This window comes from Oncorhynchus masou, unplaced genomic scaffold, assembly GCF_036934945.1.
Source record: "Oncorhynchus masou masou isolate Uvic2021 unplaced genomic scaffold, UVic_Omas_1.1 unplaced_scaffold_685, whole genome shotgun sequence".
NCBI lineage: Eukaryota > Metazoa > Chordata > Actinopteri > Salmoniformes > Salmonidae > Oncorhynchus > Oncorhynchus masou.
In genome coordinates, this window is record NW_027013300.1 from 102,611 (window position 1) to 120,233 (window position 17,623).

Here is a 17,623-nt window from a genome sequence, read left to right on the forward strand (position 1 = left end):
GAAGACTGAGGAACAAAAGAATTGGGTCTCTATCGGTTCGTGAGAAGCTATGCTACCGTAAATACAGAATCTTATGAATTCTAATAATCACCCATTTGGAAAAGGCAAATCAAGATATATATTTACACTGAGCTGCGCTTCGATAGATGGGTCGAAGATGGAAGACTGGATTGCCCAGCAGAGATTTCCATTGTCCTGTAAAGAATCTTTCTGGTCGTAGTGTTGTAGTGCGGACACCAAAACCCATAGGGGAGGGTCCAGGTGGGCGTCTGTCCACGGTGGCGGCTCCGGCGCGGGACGTGGACCCCACTCTATCAAAGTCTTAGTCCCTCCTCCTCGCGTCCTTAGATAGTCGCCGCCGACCATGGCCTAGTAGTCCTCACCCAGGACCCCACTGGACTGAGGGGCAGCTCGGGACTGAGGGGCAGCTCGGGACTGAGGCAGCTCGGGACTGAGGCAGCTCGGGACTGAGGGGTAGCTCGGGACTGAGGGGTAGCTCGGGATTGAGGGGTAGCTCGGGACTGAGGGGAAGCTCGGGACTGAGGGAAAGCTCGGGACTGAGGGGAAGCTCAGCACTGAGAGGAAGCTCAGCACTGAGAGGAAGCTCAGCACTGAGAGGAAGCTCAGGCAGGTAGTTGGATCTGGCAGATCCTGGCTGGCTGGCGGTTCTGGCAGATCCTGGCTGACTGGCGGATCTGGAAGAGTCTGGCTGACTGGCGGATCTGGAAGAGTCTGGCTGACTGGCAGATCTGGAAGAGTCTGGCTGACTGCAGATCTGGAAGAGTCTGGCTGACTGGCAGCTCCTTGCAGACTGGCAGCTCCTTGCAGACTGACAGCTCTTGCTGCTCCATGCAGACTGGCAGCTCTGGCTGCTCCATGCAGACTGGCAGCTCTGGCTGTTCCATGCAGACTGGCAGCTCTGGCTGCTCCATGCAGGCTGGCAGCTCTGACTGCGCTAAACAGTTAGGAGACTCGAGCAGCGCTGTAGAGGCGGAAGGCTCTGGCAGCGCTAAACAGGCGGGAGACTCCGGCAGCGCTTTAGAGGCAGAAGGCTTTGGCAGCGCTAAACAGCCGGGAGACTCCGGCAGCACAGGAGAGGAGGAAGGCTCTGGCAGCGCTGGAGAGGCGAGGCACACTTTAGGCCTGATGCGTGGTGCTGGCACTGGTGGTACTGGGCCGAGGACATGCACAGGAAGCCTGGTGCGGGGAGCTGCCACCGGAGGGCTGGTGCGTGGAGGTGGTACAGGGTAGACCGGACTGTGCAGGCGCACTGGAGCTCTTGAGCACCGAGCCTGCCCAACCTTACCTGGTTGAATACTCCCGGTCGCTCTGCCAGTGCGGCGAAGTGGAATAACCTGCACAGGGCTATGCAGGCAAACCGGGGACAGCGTGCGCAAGGCTGGTGCCATGTAAGCCGGCCCAAGGAGACGCACTGGGGACCAGATGCGTAGAGCCGGCTTCATGGCATTTGGCTCGACGCTCACTCTCCAGTGCACCCGCACTGGAGACACCGTGTGCACCTCAGCATAACACGGTGCCTGCCCGGTCTCTCTAGCCCCCCGGTAAGCACAGGAAGTTGGCACAGGTCTCCTAACTAGCGTCGCCATACTCCCTGTGATTCCCAACCCCCAAGACATATTTGGGGCTGACTCTCGGGCTTCCATCCGCGTCGCTGTGCTGCCTCCTCATACCAGCGCCTCTCCGCTTTTTCCGCCTCCAGTTCTTCCTTGGGACGGCGATATTCTCCAGGCTGTTCCCAGGGTCCTTCTCCATCAAGGATCTCCTCCCAAGTCCATTTATCCAAATAATGCAGCCTCTCCCACTGCTGCTGCTGCTGCTGCTGCTGCTGCCTCTGTTGCTTCTCCTGCTGCTCCTGCCTGTTGACACGCCGCTTGGTCCTGTTGTGGTGGGTGATTCTGTTACGGCTTTCTATGTGTGAATGAGAGTCGGACCAAAATGCAGCGTGTAGATTACGATCCATGTTTAATAAACAAACGTGAACACGAATCAATTACAAAAACAACAAAAAAACAATAAACATAACGAAAACCGAAACAGCCTAATACTGGTGCAAACTAGTACACAAGACAGGAACATAAGGACACTAAGGACAATCACCCACGAAACACATATGGCTGCCTAAATATGATTCCCAATCACAGATAACGATAAACACCTGCCTCTGATTGAGAACCACTTCAGACAGCCATAGACTTATCTAGAACACCCCACTAAGCTACAATCCCAATACAAACACACGACATGCAAAAACCCATGCCACACCCTGGCCTGACCAAATAAATGAAGAAAAACACAAAATACTTAGACCAGGGAGTGACACTGGGTCATTTACTTTCGTTTTTATACACCAGCTTCAAACAGCTGAAAATTCTATATTTTTGGATATGGAAAATATATTTCACTGTGGTTTAGATGGTACAATGATTCTCTACACTCGTTTTGTCACATAAACTGAAATTAGGCACATTTTTAGAATTTTAGCAACCAGCAAATGTCGGAGTGATTTCTGCATAGTGCATCTTTAAAAAACGAGTTAGCTATCACATTTTCTTATCAAACTGTCAACAGAGTAGCTAGCAAGCAACAAAATATGCCAAATAACAGTCTAAAAACAACTTGAGGGCAAACAAATCAGATTTGATGTTCAGACACGTCACATAGCGATATATCCAACGCATTTGGCTTGTGGCTGTTCAGACTGCAGGAATGAGAACAGATTCAAATCAGATATGCAAAACAATAGGATTTCAGTCATTTCAAACTGCTAATGTGAACAAGGCTTTAGTCTTGCCTGTTACATGTGCATGAATACCTACCTTTATAGTTGTTTGTCTCCCCCTACTAGCTGTTTTCTACAAGCTCAGTTTCTCAAATCAAATATAATTTTATCAAATCAAATCAAACCAAATTGTATTTGTCACATACACATGGTTAGCAGATGTTAATGCGAGTGTAGCGAAATGCTTGTGCTTCTAGTTCCGACAATGCAGTAATAACCAACAAGTAATCTAACTAACAATTCCAAAACTACTGTCTTATAAACACAAGTGTAAGGGGATAAAGAATATGTACATAAAGATATATGAATGAGTGATGGAACAGAGCAGCATAGGCAAGATACAGTAGATGGTATCGAGTACAGTATATACATATGAGATGAGTATGTAAACAAAGTGGCATAGTTAAAGTGGCTAGTGATACATGTATTACATAAAGATGCAGTAGATGATATAGAGTACAGTATATACGTATACATATGAGATGAATAATGTAGGGTATGTAAACATTATATTAGGTAGCATTGTTTAAAGTGGCTAGTGATATATTTTACATAATTTCCCATCAATTCCCATTATTAAAGTGGCTGGAGTTGAGTCAGTGTGTTGGCAGCAGCCACTCAATGAGCCTCTTAAAGAAGAAGTTACAGGTTTGTGAGAGCCATAAATCTTGCTTGTTTGTTGGTGACCAAATACTTATTTCCCTCCATAATTTTCAAATAAATTCATTAAAAATCCTACAATGTGATTTTCTGGAAAAAAAAATCTCATTTTGTCGGTCATAGTTGAAGTGTACATATGATGAACATTACAGGCCTCTCTCATCTTTTTAAGTGGGAGAACTTGCACAATTGGTGGCTGACTAAATACTTTTTGCCCCACTGTATATCTTCTCCCAGATGCACTTCTCTCACTTTTCCAGTATAAGTCCGATGAGTACTGTAACAGCCCCGTTTACACCACGATGCTGTCACGATCTTCCAAACCACTACTTTCAAACCACTATCTCCCAATAAGTTTTCTAATCGGCTAACGCACATCCTCGCTGACACCATCTTTTATACATTAATACATTTCCTTCTTTAAGAAGACTCTACCCCTATCTCCCATTCATACTCCTATCTCTCAAGAGGACTCTGCCCACATCTCCCAATCAGCCAACCCCTATAATAGAGAATGGACCCTTCTTGCTCAGCATCCCTCAGCAGCCCTCTTGCAGAGGACTCAAACCCCTTTTTGAGAAAGCTTTTTGGGAATATTTTTGAGAAAGGACCCTTCCGATCCCAATAATAGAGAAAATACCAAAAGGTCCTTCTCTCAGAGGACTCTACCCCTATCTCTCATTCAGCCTTCTCTCAGAGGACTCTACCCCTATCTCTCATTCCTGCCTTCTCTCAGAGGACTCTACCCCTATCTCTCATTCAGCCTTCTCTCAGAGGACTCTACCCCTATCTCTCATTCAGCCTTCTCTCAGAGGACTCTACCCCTATCTCTCATTCCTGCCTTCTCTCAGAGGACTCTACCCCTATCTCTCATTCAGCCTTCTCTCAGAGGACTCTACCCCTATCTCTCATTCAGCCTTCTCTCAGAGGACTCTACCCCTATCTCTCATTCACAGAGCTCGCTATTTTCTTAAAACTTGGTGCTCATTTTCTTAAAACTAAGCTTGTTAACCCATGATCAAAGAATCCAGGTCCTATCTAAATTTGTTTAGGATAGAGTACACAGTCTCCCCTGCTCCAGTGATTTCAGGCGGGTTTCATCTGCTCCAACCTCTATGTGGAGTGAGAATTCCCTGGGTCACTGTTGACCGTCGTGTACGGTTGACCTGTCTTCACTCTGGAATCAGTTGAAGACTGCCATTATCTACCCCATCCTTGTCGCCAAGAATTGTAAAGGAAATTCTGCCCTAAGTGCACACAAGTGACCACAGGAAACATCCTTGATCAGAGGTTAGTTTGTTTAATAAGGATTGCAAGCCGGATTGCAAGCCAGAGTTTACACTTACAGTAATTTGCATGTAACACACTCATCACAAAATATGGTGTTTTCCCTTTTTATCCCCTGAGGATCACCCCACCCGGGGTGATGTCCCTTAACTTTAATACCATATAAGCTCATAATTAATAGTTGCTACTACAAAGATGTCTCTGCTAGGCAGAGTTCAGCTTATTGTGTTATTGGCAGTTAGTTTCCCAATCACTCTTCCCATTTTTGCTGTCATGTGCAAGCAGAAGTAAGACTGGAACATAGCAACAACAGGAACACTTGGTTCCCTTTATCTATCTGTTACCCAAAGTATAGTTTCAACACACAAACATATGACATTGTACAGTTGACCTTTTCATGCACTTGCAAGGTCTATCACTGATTCTTAATCTCAAGCTCAAGCAAAGCATTAATCATTGTACTTTTGCAATCACCGGTAGAATTGTAATGTACAGATATTATAAAATTCCTTTCAGTCCTCCCACCAGCCTCCTCTGTTGTCATGGTGTTGTTAAACCACTTTCTCACAAATCCAGTAATGATTGTCTGAACATGACAGGTCATTCCATGCCTTTCCAGGACGCCATGTTTCTGTGTTCAGCTCAACACAGTCCTCCTTCCGATTTGCTGGGGTGTCACCATCATTCTCAAGCTGCAGTTTGTGCCAGTAACTACAGGGTAAACAAGACAGAGAAAATAATGAATACACATTTTGATTTGTCACATGAGCGAAATAGAACAGGTGTAGACTTTACCATGACATGTTTAGTTATGGGTCCTTCCCCAACAATGCAGAGTTAAACAGTAAGAAATAACTTAGTAAAACATTTGCTAAAGAAAAAAGAAAAATAGTAACACAAAAAAAAGTGACTAGGCAATTAGGACAGAAAATAAACAGAGTAGCACAGCGAGTAGCACACAGAGTAGCACACAGAGTAGCACATGGAGTAGCACAGTGAGTAGCACACAGAGTAGCACAGCGAGTAGCACACAGAGTAGCACAGCGAGTAGCACAGCGAGTGTGAAGAATGTGGAAGTGTGTGTGGATGTGTTAAATACTATTTCTAGGGGGTTGAGGGTTAAGGTTAGAATTAGTATAGGCTTAGGGTTAGGGTTAAGGTTAGAATTAGTATAGGCTTAGGGTTAGGGTTTAGGGTTAAGGTTATAATTAGTATAGGGTTAGGGTTAGGGTTAAGGTTAGAATTAGTATAGGGTTAGGGTTAGGAGCTAGGGTAAGTTTTAGGGTTAGGGTTAAGGTTAGAATTAGTATAGGGTTAGGGTTAGGGTTAGGGTTAGGGTTAGAATTAGTATAGGGTTAGGGTTAGGGTTAGAATTAGTATAGGGTTAGGGTTAGGGTTAGAATTAGTATAGGGTTAGGGTTAAGGTTAGAATAAGTATAGGGTTAGGGTTAGGGTTAGGGTTAAGGTTAGAATTAGTATAGGGTTAGGGTTCGGGTTAAGGTTAGAATTAGTATAGGGTTAGGGTTAGGGTTAAGGTTCGAATTAGTATAGGGTTAGGGTTAGGAGCTAGGGTTAGTTTTAGGGTTATGTGTACATGTATGTGTGTATTTGAGTATCAGTGTATGTACAGTGGGGCAAAAAAGTATTTAGTCAGCCACCAATTGTGCAAGTTCTCCCACTTAAAAAGATGAGAGAGGCCTGTAATTTTCATCAGAGGTACATTTCAACTATGACAGACAAAATGAGAAAAAAAATCAAGAAAATCACATTGTTGGATTTTTTATGAATTTATTTGCAAATTATGGTGGGAAATATGTATTTGGTCACCTACAAACAAGCAAGATTTCTGGCCCTCACAGACCTGTAACTTCTTCTTTAAGAGGCTCCTCTGTCCTCCATTTGTCTCTATCACGCCCGGATGGTAAATCTCACTTTGTAGTCATAGGATTATGAACAACCCAGAGAATCAGTCCTACTCCTTACACTGAGGTGAGTGTTATTTAGAGCAGTAGTCTGTTACCTTGGGATGGTCAGTGTTATTATAGAGCAGCAGTCTCTTACCTTGGGGTGGTCAGTGTTATTAGAGCAGTAGTCTCTTACCTTGGGATGGTCAGTGTTATTAGAGCAGTAGTCTGTTACCTTGGGATGGTCAGTGTTATTACAGAGCATTAGTCTCTTATTGTTAAGGGATTTTTTTATCAATAATGACTAATTATGTATACATTTCAATCAGGACTGACTAATCAGAATACTATTATGTTACTGTATAGATGTATGAATTTTCTATTAATCCTAGTACTGAATATAATGTGTGTAAATAGAATCAAGAATTAGAACAATTACTGTCTGTTCCTTGGTAGAAATGAATGAACTTATCGTCAGACTGGCTAGAATGCTTATCTACACAGGAAGACCTTGGCTCGGTCATATGTGGTCATAAATGATCTAAATTGGTGTGGGACGATGTGGGAAGGCTTGAGAACTAGACGGCCTTTGTACCAGGGTGAAGAAGAGACGGGACAGTTCGAAAACTAATGACGTCATTTTCAGTTTATAACCTGTGGTAAACTGTATCATGTTCAGTACTCTCGAGAATAAACACTGCTGATTTATTTTGAGACTGGTCTCTGTCCATGTTATGCAAATAAGGGTCTTACAAATTCTTAGAAGTGGACAGAGTGTTTAATTTAATTGGGTATTAAAACATGTAGGAATTTAATTCCAGTAACACTTATCTTGGGGTGGTCAGTGTTATTATAGAACAGTAGTCTCTTACCTTGGAGTGGTCAGTGTTATTATAGAGCAGTAGTCTCTTACCATGGGGTGGTCAGTGTAATTAGAGCAGTATTCTCTTACCTTGGGGTGGTCAGTGGTGTGCCGTCCACCCATTTCCAGGTCCCCTCAGTAACAGAGTCAGTCAGACCAATCCAGGCTCAGTTCTTAGTAAGGCCAAAGAGAAACTCCTGTTGGTGAGAAAGATACTGATATTGTCAACTACTATAGACGACATCTGTTAAATACTGTAAGATGCATTACTGACCAAGAGATGTTTGATCATAACCAATCCCCCTGCCATATACTGATATTGTCTCTCTCTCTCTCTCTCTCTCTCTCTCTCTCTCTCTCTCTCACCTGTTCCATATCACTGTTTACAATCACCAGGTCTGCTCCTCTCTCCAGACAGTCCTGTCTACTCTCCCTCCATGGCTTTTTCACTGTAGACAGGAAGTACCAACTGGATTCAAACTTCTGCCAGCCTTCAGGACATTTCTGTTCTACAAGACAAAAACATGCATTTCCATCTTATTATTCTCTTCTATACACCTATTATTGAAGAATACAAACACAAGTTTACTGCATATTAGATATGTGATGTTATAATCATTTATCAGTTTAACTCACTCATATTAGAGAACTTTGACATGATATCATCTCTATCCTTCTGAAGCTGGTCTCTCTCTTTAGTCAGGGTGTTGTAACTGGTCTGTAGCTGGTCTCTCTCTTTAGTCATAGTGTTGTAACTGGTCTGTAGCGGGTCTTTCTCCACAGTCTCATTGCCTCTGTTGTCTGGAAAGCATTGATACATATAGCTCCTGGTTAATTCACTCACAAAACAGTAAATCAAGAAATCTAAATGAATATTCCCATGATATATTGGCATGCAGTGTGGACATTTCACCAGTAAAATGTGATGAATTATCATTCAAGATTGACATTGATAGCCTATTTTGAAATGAGGAATGCCTAACATGGTGTAGGAAGGTGTTAAGGATATAACATGTTTTATATTGTTTCTGAGATATGTGGATATTGTCACATGTTGTAATCTGAGGATGCATGTTATGTATATTCTATATATCTTCTTTTTAACCTTTATTTAACTAGGCAAGTCAGTTAAGAACAAATTCTTATTTTCAATAACGGCCTAGGAACAGTGGGTTAACTGCCTGTTCAGGAGCAGAATGACAGATTTGTACCTTGTCAGCTCGGGGGTTTGAACTTTCAACCTGCCGGTTACTAGTCCAACGCTCTAACCACTAGGCTACCCTGCCGCCACTAAAAAGACATTCAAAAGGGGCCATCTGTCGGTACAAACTTTGATTGAGACATGATGATGTCATAAACAAATATCACTCCACCACTGGTTACCAAAGACATGATGGACATCCGGAAAAGAGGACAGACTATCAGCTGATCATTGACGTTGATGATTGATGTAAATCTGCTAGTTAGCTAGATCAATCATTCTTTCACTGATTGGGATTTAATCTTCAATGCTCTCAAATAATAACTTCAGAATACACAGTATACCTTCATGGTCCTGCTTTAAATTACATTCAGTTTATAAAGGCTTTTATACAGCCTTCCTCATGCTTTCATAAGCACTTCATAAATGTGTTATTAAGCATCTATAAGTATATGTCATGCTTTATAAAGGGTTCATAAACGTGGCATAACTGTGTGATAATATCACATTTACATTACATTTAAGTCATTTAGCAGACGCTCTTATCCAGAGCGACTTACAAATCACCTATGTCAAATGTGACATAACCCACTATGTTGAATAAGATATAAACGTATAAAGGGGGACAAGCTGTACTGAAGTATGAAACACGCTCTAAAGTTAAGTTTAGATGACATCTAATCTCGTTCCCAGACACTTCCGCCCAAATGGTCAGGTGGTCTGGTGGACCAACGCATCAAACTTGGCCTTCATTAGTTAGGGTTTGGTTTAAAAGTACATTTTAAGAAGAGAAATTAGGGCTTAGCCATGATTATGACTTTGTGGCTGTATTAACTAGTGACGACCAGGGGGAAAGTATTTGCTGGCAAAGGACATGGCCTAATGGCAAATTGTTTACTCAGTAAGGTCACTTACATAGAATTCTATGGTCACTCCCACTAAGGCCAACTTTGAATGGTTGATATCCCAGGCTTATACTGTGCATTCGGAAAGTATTCAGACACTTTGACTTTCTTACAACCTTATTCTACAATGTATTAAATTGTTTTCTCCCCTCATCAATCTACACACAATAACCCATAATGACAAAGCAAAAACAGTTTTGTAGAAATTTTTGCAACTTTATTATAAATAATTAAACAGAAATATCACATTTACATAAGTATTTAGACCCTTTACTCAGCACTTTGTTGAAGCACCTTTGGCAGCGATTACAGCCTTGAGACTTATTGGGTATGATGCTACGAGCTTGGCACACCTGTATTTGGCGAGTTTCTCCCATTTTTCTCTGTAGATCCTCTCAACCTCTGTTAGGTTGGATGGGGAGAATCGCTGCAGAGATATTAAGTCTCTCCAGAGGTGTTCGATTGGGTTCAAGTCCGGGCTCTGGCTTGGCCACTGAAGGACATTCAGAGACGTGTCCCGAAGCCATTCCTGCGTTTTCTGTCATGTGCCTTTTACTGAGGAGTGGCTTCCGTCTGGCCACTCCACCATAAAGGCCTGATAGGTGGAGTGCTGCATAGATGGTTGTCCTTCTGGAAGGTTCTCCCATCTCCACAGAGGAACCCTGGAGCTTTGTCAGAGTGACCGTCAGGTTCTTGGTCGCCTCTCTGACCAAGGCCCTTCTCCCCTGATTGCTAATTTTGGCCAGGTATCCAGGTCTAGGAAGAGTCTTGGTGTTTCCAAACTCCTTCCATTTAGGAATGATGGAGGCCACTGTGTTCTTGGGGACCTTCAATGCTGCAGAAATATCTTGGTACCCTTCCCCAGATCTGTGCCTCGACACAATCCTGTCTCAGAGCTCTATGGACAATTCCTTTGACCTCATGGCTTTTTTTTGCTCTGACCTTATATAGACAGGTGTATGTCTTTTCAAATCATGTCCAATCAATTGAATTTACCACAGGTGTACTCCAATCAAGTTGTAGAAATTCTCAAGGATGATCAATGGAAAAATGATGCACCTGAGCTCAATTTCGAGTCTCACAGCAAAGGGTCTGAATACTTATGTAAATAAAGCACTTATGTTTTTTTTTCATACAGTTGGAAAAAAAATATATTAACCTGTTTTCACTTTGTCATTGTGTGTAGATTGATTCAATATTTTCTTCCACTCATCAATTTTATAATAAGGCTGTAATGTGACAAAATGTGAAGACGTCTGAATACTTTCCGAATACACTGTAGACATGGTTTGTGTACTCAAGTGTACTCAATGATCGGCTATGAAAAGCCAACTGACATTTACTCCTGAGGTGCTGACCTGTTGCACCCTCGACAACTACTGTGATTATTATTTTTTTGACCATGCTGGTCATTTATGAACATATGAACATCTTGGCCATGTTCTGTTAGAATCTCCACCCGGCACAGCCAGAAGAGGACTGGCCACCCTTCATAGCCTGGTTCCTCTCTAGGTTTCTTCCTAGGATTTGATCTTTCTAGGAAGTTTTTCCGAGCCACCGTGCTTCTACACCTGCATTGCTTGCTGTTTGGGGTTTTAGGCTGGGTTTCTGTACAGCACTTTGAGATATCAGCTGATGTAAGAAGGGCTATATAAATACATTTGATTTGATTTGAAGTAGACCTGATGCAGTTCTTTTGTTTTTGTTGTCACATTATTGGCAGTGCTTGACTTTGACTGAAATAGGTTCCAGTATGCAGTCCCAAATGGCACCATATTCCCTACATAGTGCACTTTCATAAGTAATGTGCTAATAGGGTGTCATTTGGGCCTCACTCACAGAAAGCCAGCCGCAGGGAGATGTTGAGAGTGACTTGTAGAACACACAGCACTCCTAAACACACAGCAGCCAGCCTGTAGAGTCTTAGTCTTCCATCTGCAGAGAAACACAGGCAGACACCATCCTACATTATGATAACAGAACAAACATAATCCTACATCACTACTGCCTATGACTTGAATTCTGAGAACTTAACCCCCCCCTCAATTTAGGCTTGGTAGCGACCGTTTGCTCAAGAGTGCTGTGCTAATTCTGATATACAGGGAGCTACTTTATGAAGAAATTACCAAAATTACACAATATAGCTAAAGCATGACTTTAAGAGGATATCTGCGATTGCTGCTTACATTGTTGGGACTTATTATTATTATTATTGAAAAGTATTATTCATTCTTCATGAATGTAACTTATAAATGCCTCATGAGCTTAGTTTTACTTTCTGAACCCCTCAGGACCCCAAATATAAGTTTGTTCTATCACAGAACTGTTAACAAACACTGTGTAACCTCAGATGGGTAAAATTATCATTTTGATCTCATGGATGGACAGTCCTTGCATACATACTGTAGCTATGAATTACATACAGTACCAGTCATACATACTGTAGCTCTGTCTATGAATTACATACAGTACCAGTCATACATACTGTAGCTCTGTCTATGAATTACATACAGTACCAGTCGTACATACTGTAGCTCTGTCTATGAATTACATACAGTACCAGTCGTACATACTGTCATGACGTTGGCCTGGAGGTTAGGTTTATGACAGTCATAAATACCTCTTCCCCCCTTTTTCCTCTCTCTAACCTACTGCGGTTACATTTAAAAAAAACTTGGTTAACATTCTGGGAACGTCAGAATGTGGGGGGAAATGAACTATATTCTGGTAATCCGAACAATTGAACATATGCGGTGGTACTTAATGAATATGATGTCAGTTCGGTTGTCATCTGAGACATTCTCATCAATGATGAAATGACATAAACTCTACAGTGCAAAGTCTACACATCAGAGTTATGGGATTCATATGGAATTGTTGTTCAATTTAAATGTTTGAATATTAAATGATTTGTGATGGGATGAAATGTGATTTTAGCTTCTAAAATGTGAGATGTGGGTTTTCATAAGATATTGCTGCTCACTCAGTGGCCCGCCCACGTGAAGAGACAAAGGTTCTATGACACACACCCATTTTCTCCCTTCCTATATAAGACCTTGACGATAACCGAACTTCCTGTTCCGGGTACGGTAGGATGACATTCCGATGTCAGAATGGTTCAGAATACTGAATGAAGCCAACCTCAGCTTGAGCTTTGGTTGCGAACGGTATGAACTTTGAACTCTTATTCACTAAAGAAGTGATACCTCCTCGCCGTTGAGTTAGCAACAGCAGCTAAAAACGTGGGCTAGGAAAGGACAGACAGAGTATCCCGTCTACCACGCAACGACGACACTACAAAGTTTCCCGTTCACCACCAGAGACACTCTTCAAAGGACAAATGACTCTGTTGGGCAACACGGCCATCCATCTACAACCAACCCATCAAAGCGCAGCTCAGAGTAAATATTTATTGCATTTTCCTTTTCCAAATGGGCGGTAATTTAGAATGCATAAGATTCTGTATTTATGATAGAGTAGCTGCCTACGGCCCGATAGAGACATCGCTTCTCCCTTTGTTCTTCAGTCTTCCAACTCTTTCACTCAAACCCAACCCCCTTTTCTTTGTGTAACCAGCTGTCATATCTGTTCCGTCCGCTAGGGACGTTTTCCTTTATGACGTAATTTGTAATCAATTTATGATTAATTGTGTGTATGTGAATTATGTGTGATTAGTTAGGTATTTAGTAAATACATAATTAAACCCAATTTTGTATTGCTGATTCAACTTGTTAGCCAGGGTTCTTGCAGATAACCAAGAATTTACAACTTTCAGATGAGACTGAATTAAGACGATAATTGATATTGATGTAAAATATTACTAGGTCTTTAAGAGTTTATTCAGAAGTTAATAGCTCTATAAATATTATTTTGTGGTGCCTGACTCTCTAGTTAATTACATTTACAAGATTAGCTCAATCATGTGATATTAATTACGGAGAAATCATTTTATAGAATAGCAAGTCATATCACATAATCCGGCATAGCCAAAGACACGACAATACTGTAGTTCTGTTTATGAATTACATTCAGTACCAGTCATACATACTGTAGCCCTGTCTATGAATTACATACAGTACCAGTCATACATACTGTAGTTGTCAGGATTTGGCCAGGGTTGTTCCGGGTTTTGGTCACTAGATGCCCCCATTGTGCTTTTTGACCTCATGTTTTTTCCCTTGTTCCCCATTATTATTTGCACCTGTGGCTCGTTTCCCCTGATTGTATTTAAACCCTTAGTTTCCCTCAGTTCTGTGCTCTGTGTTTGTATGTTAGCACCCAGCCCTAGTGTTCTGTGTACTCTTGTCGATTCCGGTGGATGCTCTTGTGGAATTCTGTTTTGTTTTTGAGTATCTCTTGAGGCTTTTTTGTGCTATTCCTACCACCTTTTGGATTTGCCATTTTTTTGTATTGAAGGACTTCTCCTTTTTACTTTATTAAATACACCGTCTTAAGTACTGCTGTGTCTGCCTCATCTTCTGGGTTCTGCTGACTATTCGTGGCTCAGTTGGTTAAGTGACTGTTTCTCACTCCGGAGACCCAGGTTCGTAACCGGGTCCTGACAGTAGTTCTGTCTATGAATTACATAAAGTACCAGTCATATATAGTTATGTCTATGAATTACATACAGTACCAGTCATACATACATTGTTCTGTCTATGAATTACATACAGTACCAGTCATACATACTGTAGCTCTGTCTATGAATTACATACAGTAACAGTCATACATAGTTCTGTCTATGAATTACTTACAGTACCAGTCATACATAGTTCTGTCTATGAATTACATACATTACCAGTCATACATACATAGTTCTGTCTATGAATTACATACAGTACCAGTCATACATACATCGTTCTGTCTATGAATTACATACAGTACCAGTCACACATACTGTAGCTCTGTCTATGAATTACGTACAGTACCAGTCATACATAGCTCTGTCTATGAATTACATACAGTACCAGTCATATATAGTTCTGTCTATGAATTACATACAGTACCAGTCATACATACTGTAGTTCTGTCTATGAATTACATACAGTACCAGTCATACATAACTCTGTCTATGAATTACGTACAGTACCAGTCATACATAGTTCTGTCTATCAATTACATACAGTACCAGTCATACATAGTTCTGTCTATCAATTACATACAGTACCAGTCATACATAGTTCTGTCTATCAATTACATACAGTACCAGTCATACATAGTTCTGTCTATGAATTACATACAGTACCAGTCATAAATAGTTCTGTCTATCAATTACATACAGTACCAGTCATACATAGTTCTGTCTATAATTTACATACAGTACCAGACATACAAAGTTCTGTCTTTAATTTACATACAGTACCAGTCATACATACATACAGTTCTGTCTATCAATTACATGCAGTACCAGTCATACATAGCTCTGTCTATCAATTACATACAGTACCAGTCATACATAGTTCTGTCTATAATTTACATACAATACCAGTCATATATATTTCTGTCTATAATTTACATACAATACCAGTCATATATATTTCTGTCTATGAATTACATACAGTACCAGTCATACATAGCTCTGTCTATGAATTACATACAGTACCATACATACTGTAGTTCTGTCTATGAATTACATACAGTACCAGTCATACCTAGTTCTGTCTATGAATTACATACAGTACCAGTCATACATACTGTAGTTCTATCTATGAATTACATACAGTACCAGTCATATATAGTTCTGTCTATGAATTACATACAGTACCAGTCATACATAGTTATGTCTATGAATTACATACAGTATCAGTCAGACATACTGTAGTTCTGTCTATGAATTACATACAGTACCAGTCATACATACTGTAGTTCTATCTATGAATTACATACAATATAAGTCAGACATACTGTAGTTCTGTCTATAATTTACATACAATACCAGTCATATATAGGTCTGTCTATGAATTACTTACTGTACCAGTCATACATAGCTCTGTCTATGAATTGGAGAGTGGTTACATTTCTGCAGCGAACATTTTTCTGAGAGTGGTTCCGTCTCCGGAGGAAAAATGGGTCACCAGGTGCACAGAGCCTGTTTCAGGTTACCAGACCCTCAGCTGTTTACCAATAAGAGTGGTGGGGTGTCCAGTGTGTCGTTGTTTAAAAATATTATGTTCAATTGGTCTTTTTAAATAGTTCTACGTAGTTCCAACAACTGAATTTAGACAATAAATTGAATTGATGCATTTCAGTGTATGTGACCCCAGCAGGTTGTAAACCCCAGGCTCTGTACCAGCTGTACCAAAGAGAAGACAGAACAATAAAAAACGAACAAGCGCTTTTCTATGATGTGCTATATAGTGTGTGTGCACGTGCCAGCATACGTGTGTGCGTTCGGTGTGTGCGTTCATACCTGTCTGTATCTGTGTGTGAGAGAGAGAAAGATAATTCTTTGTACCTGAGAGATGGGTCTCAGTCTTCATGCTCCTCGTTGCTCTATTCTGGTTTTCTTCATTAACTTCTTTTAATTCAATCACCTGTTTGTTGACGTAGTCGGCCATCTTAACTAACCGTACCGAATATCAATGATGACCCCAATCAATCAATTCATCAACTAATTCAGACTGTCTGACCTTTTATTGTAATATATATGATTTTTACTTTTACTTATAGTATTAACTTACTTCTACTGTATGAATACCTTTCTAACAGACTCCTAATGGTAATATCTGCTGTATGATTCTAAATTCAATGACAAGTTGTTGTCTGATGTGCCTCTCCATTGGTGTCTCTGTCTGTCTGTGGTCGACTGCAGTAGAAAGAACGTTTTAAGTATGCAATCTCTTTCAAGTAAGATGTTATATTCCGCAATAACTATGTGACATTGTTCGTAAGGAAGTGACATCATGGCTCGCACTTCGTGACTCACATTGAATCAGGAAGCTGGTAAAACTCAGAGATTGTTCCTTTATTTACTCATCTGTGCCTTTGTTCTTCTTATTATAAAAGTTATTTATAATAATTTTTTTACTTTTACTTATAGTATTATCTTACTAATGATTACCTTTCTAACTGACTCTAATGGTAATATCTACTGTATGATTACCTTTCTAACTGACTCCTAATGGTAATATCTACTGTATGATTACCTTTCTAACTGTCTCCTAATGGTAATATCTACTGTATGATTACCTTTCTAACTGTCTCCTAATGGTAATATCTACTGTATGATTACCTTTCTAACTGTCTCCTAATGGTAATATCTACTGTATGATTACCTTTCTAACTGTCTCCTAATGGTAATATCTACTGTATGATTACCTTTCTAACTGTCTCCTAATGGTAATATCTACTGTATGATTACCTTTCTAACTGTCTCCTAATGGTAATATCTACTGTATGATTACCTTTCTAACTGACTCCTAATGGTAATATCTACTGTATGATTACCTTTCTAACTGTCTACAAATGGTAATATCTACTGTATGATTACCTTTCTGTCTCCTAATGGTAATATCTACTGTATGATTACCTTTCTAACTGACTCCCTAATGGTAATATCTACTGTATGATTACCTTTCTGTCTCCTAATGGTAATATCTACTGTATGATTACCTTTCTAACTGACTCCTAATGGTAATATCTACTGTATGATTACCTTTCTAACTGTCTCCTAATGGTAATATCTACTGTATGATTACCTTTCTAACTGTCTCCTAATGGTAATATCTACTGTATGATTACCTTTCTAACTGTCTCCTAATGGTAATATCTACTGTATGATTACCTTTCTAACTGTCTCCTAATGGTAATATATACTGTATGATTACCTTTCTAACTGTCTCCTAATGGTAATATCTACTGTATGATTACCTTTCTAACTGACTCCTAATGGTAATATCTACTGTATGATTACCTTTCTAACTGTCTCCTAATGGTAATATCTACTGTATGATTACCTTTCTATCTGACTACTAATAGTAATATCTACTGTATGATTACCTTTCT

General features: G+C 40.6%; 1 protein-coding gene across 2 annotated transcripts; it reads right to left on the reverse strand.

Annotated features, from left to right (window-relative positions):
* Positions 1–4,723: 4,723 nt before the first annotated feature.
* Positions 4,724–16,473, reverse strand: LOC135536915 (C-type lectin domain family 4 member M-like). Of its 2 annotated transcripts, XM_064963132.1 has the most exons (6): positions 16,074–16,467; positions 11,459–11,554; positions 8,150–8,314; positions 7,880–8,022; positions 7,604–7,710; positions 4,724–5,458 (listed from the first exon to the last, which is right to left on the reverse strand). In XM_064963132.1, the coding sequence occupies exons 1-5, from the start codon at positions 16,174–16,176 to the stop codon at positions 7,681–7,683; spliced, it is 537 nt and encodes a 178-aa protein (XP_064819204.1). In that variant the 5' UTR covers positions 16,177–16,467; the 3' UTR covers positions 4,724–5,458; positions 7,604–7,680. The 2 variants fall into 2 exon arrangements, with proteins under 2 accessions (XP_064819204.1, XP_064819205.1); XM_064963133.1 differs by lacking the exon at positions 11,459–11,554 and having other exon boundaries at positions 16,074–16,473.
* Positions 16,474–17,623: the final 1,150 nt, after the last annotated feature.

Excerpts from the sequence above, each read along its gene's own strand:
- LOC135536915 (XM_064963132.1), bottom strand. The coding sequence starts at position 16,176 with ATGGCCGACTACGTCAACAAACAGGTGATTGAATTAAAAGAAGTTAAT. Across the intron at positions 11,555-16,073 it reads GACTGAGACCCATCTCTCAG|ATGGAAGACTAAGACTCTAC; the intron begins GTACAAAGAATT and ends GTTTCTCTGCAG. Across the intron at positions 8,023-8,149 it reads GTCAAAGTTCTCTAATATGA|AACAGAAATGTCCTGAAGGC; the intron begins GTGAGTTAAACT and ends TTTGTCTTGTAG.